This window comes from Myotis myotis, unplaced genomic scaffold (genome assembly GCF_014108235.1).
Source record: "Myotis myotis isolate mMyoMyo1 unplaced genomic scaffold, mMyoMyo1.p scaffold_m19_p_3, whole genome shotgun sequence".
Lineage (NCBI taxonomy): Eukaryota > Metazoa > Chordata > Mammalia > Chiroptera > Vespertilionidae > Myotis > Myotis myotis.
This window is the reverse complement of record NW_023416335.1, coordinates 213692968-213696799: the sequence shown is the minus strand read 5'-3', so window position 1 is coordinate 213696799 and position 3832 is coordinate 213692968. Positions and strand designations below refer to the sequence as shown.

At 66.6% G+C, this 3832-nt stretch overlaps 1 protein-coding gene across 1 annotated transcript; it reads right to left on the bottom strand.

The window, feature by feature from the left end:
- Positions 1-785: 785 nt before the first annotated feature.
- On the bottom strand, positions 786-1568 carry LOC118650769 (palmitoyltransferase ZDHHC3-like). Its single transcript, XM_036299064.1, has one exon. The coding sequence runs from the start codon at positions 1566-1568 to the stop codon at positions 786-788; it is 783 nt and encodes a 260-aa protein (XP_036154957.1).
- Positions 1569-3832: the final 2264 nt, after the last annotated feature.

The following is a 3832-nucleotide window of genomic DNA, read 5'->3' as shown; positions in this document are numbered from 1 at the left end:
ATCAGGAGACTACGCTCTCCCACCGCGAGAGGATGTCCCCCGACAGCCACGGGGCCACGTTGGGAGATGGTCACTGGGGGAAACCAGCCCGGGCAGATGGTTAAAGGCAGAAGGCCTTGCCCAGCCACTATGTGCCCCTGGGAGCCCCAGTGTCTCCCCAGGACCGCCCCCCATCTGGCCACGGCCCTCTGGGAGCCACCCCACCTTCGGGCAGGACTATGGAGAATCGCATGGGGTCGGTGATGAAAGGAGGTTGGTTTTCCCGCTCCCAGAGATGCTCCTGAGGGAGCTTGCTGGCCCTGCCCGGGTTCAGCTCGTTCCCCTTTGGAGGGCGGAGGCTGCTGGGGGTTTCGGGGCAGCGCGGACCTCGTGTCCCCCTCCTCTTCCCTCCCCCAGCCCTAGGCGGTCAGAGCCACTTGCCCTCCCCTCCAAGGCAGGTGACTCACCCCTTCCCCCGCCCCCCAAGGCTGCTAAGGGGCAGTCGTCACTCCAGGGCACCGAGGACGCACCCCACAGGCGGGGCACCTCCGTCGCCAGCCCCCCAGCTCACAGGCGCCGCAGGAACTCGTGGTGCCCACTCCCGATGCTTTACTCACAGCTGCAGTGGGTTCACCTGTTGCCCTACGCCCCCCCCCTTTCTGGGCAGAAGAGGACCCCCGGCTTTTACAGGGTCCGCCATGCTGGCCTCCTGGTGCCCCCCGCAACAAGGCGGCTTGTGTTGACGTTTGTCGCGTGTCCCCCCTGAAAACCTGTTGGAGACTCAGCCCACGGCCGCCGGGAGCGCCTCAGACCACGCGGTCGCGCGCACTGGGCCTCGGGGGTCGCGGGGAGGCGAAGGGGCTGAGCCAGGCCAGGGAGGGCGGGTGGCCCAGGGCGTCCTTCAGGTTCATCCACGCGGCCCGCCAGCCGCGCTCGCCCCGCGCCCTCGCGGTGCGGTCGGTGCAGACCGTGCCCAGCTGGAGGGCGAGCATCACGGCCGCGAAGAGGAAGCCGTACAGCGCCGCCAGGAGGAGGAAGAGCAGCGGCGCGCGGGGCGCCAGGCGGCCGTGCGCGTAGCCCCGCAGGGCGGGCACCCCGAGCAGCAGCAGCGCGTGCAGCGCGGCCAGCGCCGTGTACAGCGTGAACAGCAGGAAGAACTTGCGGTTGTCCTCGCCCACGCAGTTGTTGACCCACGGGCAGTGGTGGTCCACGCGGCGGATGCAGCGCCCGCACACGGGGCAGTGGTGCGCGCCCGGCGGCCGGACCAGGTCGCAGACGGAGCAGCGGGGGCCCCCGGGCTCGGCGCCCAGGCCGGACCCCGCGCCCACGGGCAGGGCGCCCGGGTCGGTGAGCAGGGTCCGCGCGTGCGCCGCCAGCGCCAGGCCGGCCAGCGCCAGGGAGAGCGCGCCGTGCGCCCCGCCGTCGGCGCCGCCCCGCGCGGGTCCCAGCAGCTCGCGCAGCAGCACCGCGCACCCGCCCGGCAGCAGCAGCCACGTGGCCGCGGCGCACGCGAGGCCCAGGGGGTCCCGCACGAACCACACGCGGCGCGGCTGCCGGGGGCCCTTGTGCGCGGGGGTCGGCGCGGGCATCGCGCTGGGAAGGGGGGGCCGGCGGTCCCTGCGCGCCCCTTGCGCGCCCCTTGCGCCCCGCTTCCCGTGCGCGCCCGGCCTGTCCGGCTGGACACCCGCCTGCGTGCAGAGTTCTAGAATGTGCGGCTCGGGGATTTGTGAGCACAGAAAGGGGAGCCCTGCCCCCCAGGCGGCCTTCCCCTCGGGCGGGGCCGGGCACAGGGCCTCCGAGGAGGCGGGGGGTGCTGAGCGCGGAAGGACACCCGCCCTTTTAAAAAAACCTATGTTTTTTATTGATGTCAGAGAGGAAAGGAGAGGGAGAGGGAGAGGGAGAGGGAGAGGGAGAGAGAAACATCAAGGAGGAGAGAGAATCACGGACCGGCTGCCTCCTGCACGCCCCCCGCTGGGGATGGAGCCCACAGCCCGGGCCTGTGCCCTGACTGGGAATGGAACCCTGACCTCCAGGTTCCTAGTTGGAGGCTCCGCCACTGAGCCGCCCGGCTGGGCTGCACGGGCCTCTTTCAGGACCCTGGAGAGAGCCAGGGCGGGAGGGGGGACAGGCCTGGGCATCCCGTGTGGGGGAGGGGGAGACGGGTTGGGGGGCGGGGCTTTAGGGATGAGGGCGCGGGCCCGGGCAGAGGGTGGCTGAGGAGGTCCTGGGAAGGTCCTTTGGCGACTGTGGTCCTGGTGGTGTTTAGGGCCGGGGAGGGGCGCGGACAGGAACCCTGGTGGAGATGGGGTGCTGTCTAGATCGGGGGCAGTAGAGGAAGGGGGCTCTGTGGGCTGGGAGCCTTTTAAAGTCCCCAAGGCTCCATGGAGCTGGACGTGGCGGCCGCGTTCCTGACCAAGGGGCAGGACCAGCCACACTGGCTGTTAAGGGATCTACGGTGTCCAACCAGCTGGGGCCAAGTGCACGGGACACAGGTGGGCAGGTGGGCGGGGCTGGGACCCTCCTGGTGCCGGATCCTGGGCTGAGGTTTCAGCCGTGACGCAGGGGCTACCAGCTGCCCACGTGGTCGGCCCAGTCCTCTCCCCGCCCCCCCTGCCTCACCCCCTCCAGGCGGCTGTCCTGCGAGACTCACCCGGGCCTGCAGCCTCCCCGCTGCAGTTGACCATGGACACAGCGGGGGCTGGGCGGGGCCAGATCACCAGTGTGGGGTCTTCCTCGTCCCCTCAGTGCCCCACAAAGGCCCTGCAGGCAGGTCCCTCCGGGTCCTCAGCTGCCCTGACCTTGTTCCGGGGTCTCATCGTTGAGGTTCTGTGACGGGGGCATCGCTTGGGTTTACCGGCAGGCTGTGCAGCTGGGAACCCCCACTCTTCTCTTTCTGACCCTGTGTGGGTGCTCCTCTTCGTCCCCCAGGACTGTGGGTGTGATGCTATGAAACTGCCCACCTCTGTCCAGGGTGACCCACTCCATCCAGGTGCACACTCACACATGCACAGGCACACACAGGCATGCACACACTCGCACCGCACAGACACACACAGGCACACTCACACATATAAACACGTACATGCACACAGGCACACATACACCTGCACACACAAGTCACACACAGGCACAAATGCACACACAGGCACACACACTAACACATGCACACACGCGAGGCACACACATACACAGACACACATGCACATGCACAATGCACACATGCACAGGCACACACACATGCACAGGCACACAAGGCACACATGCACAGACACACACATGCACACATGCACAGGCACACACGTGCACACAGAGACGCATGCACACGTGCGCATGCACACACACATGCGAGGCACACACACACATGCACATGCACACATGCACACATGCACACATGCACAGGCACACACACAAAGGCACACATGCACAGGTACACACATGCACACATGCACACATACACAAGTGCACGCGTGCACACAGGCACACACGTGCAAAGGCACACACATGCACACACACATGCACACTTGCGAGGCACGCACATACACATACACATGCACACGCACACATGCACACATGCACAGGCACACACGCACAGACACACAAGGCACACATGCACAGGCACACACGTGCACACAGAGAGACGCACACATGCGAGGCACACACATGCACATGCACACACACAGGCACACACATACACAAGGCACACATGCACACACACGCGCGCGCACACACGCACACACGCACACACGCGAGGCACACATACACACATGCATACATGCATACATGCACAGGCACACACATATGCACACACACGCACACACGCACACATGCACAGGCACACACGTGCACACAGGCA

Coding starts and splice junctions, on each gene's coding strand:
- LOC118650769 (XM_036299064.1), bottom strand. CDS start 1,568: ATGCCCGCGCCGACCCCCGCGCACAAGGGCCCCCGGCAGCCGCGCCGC.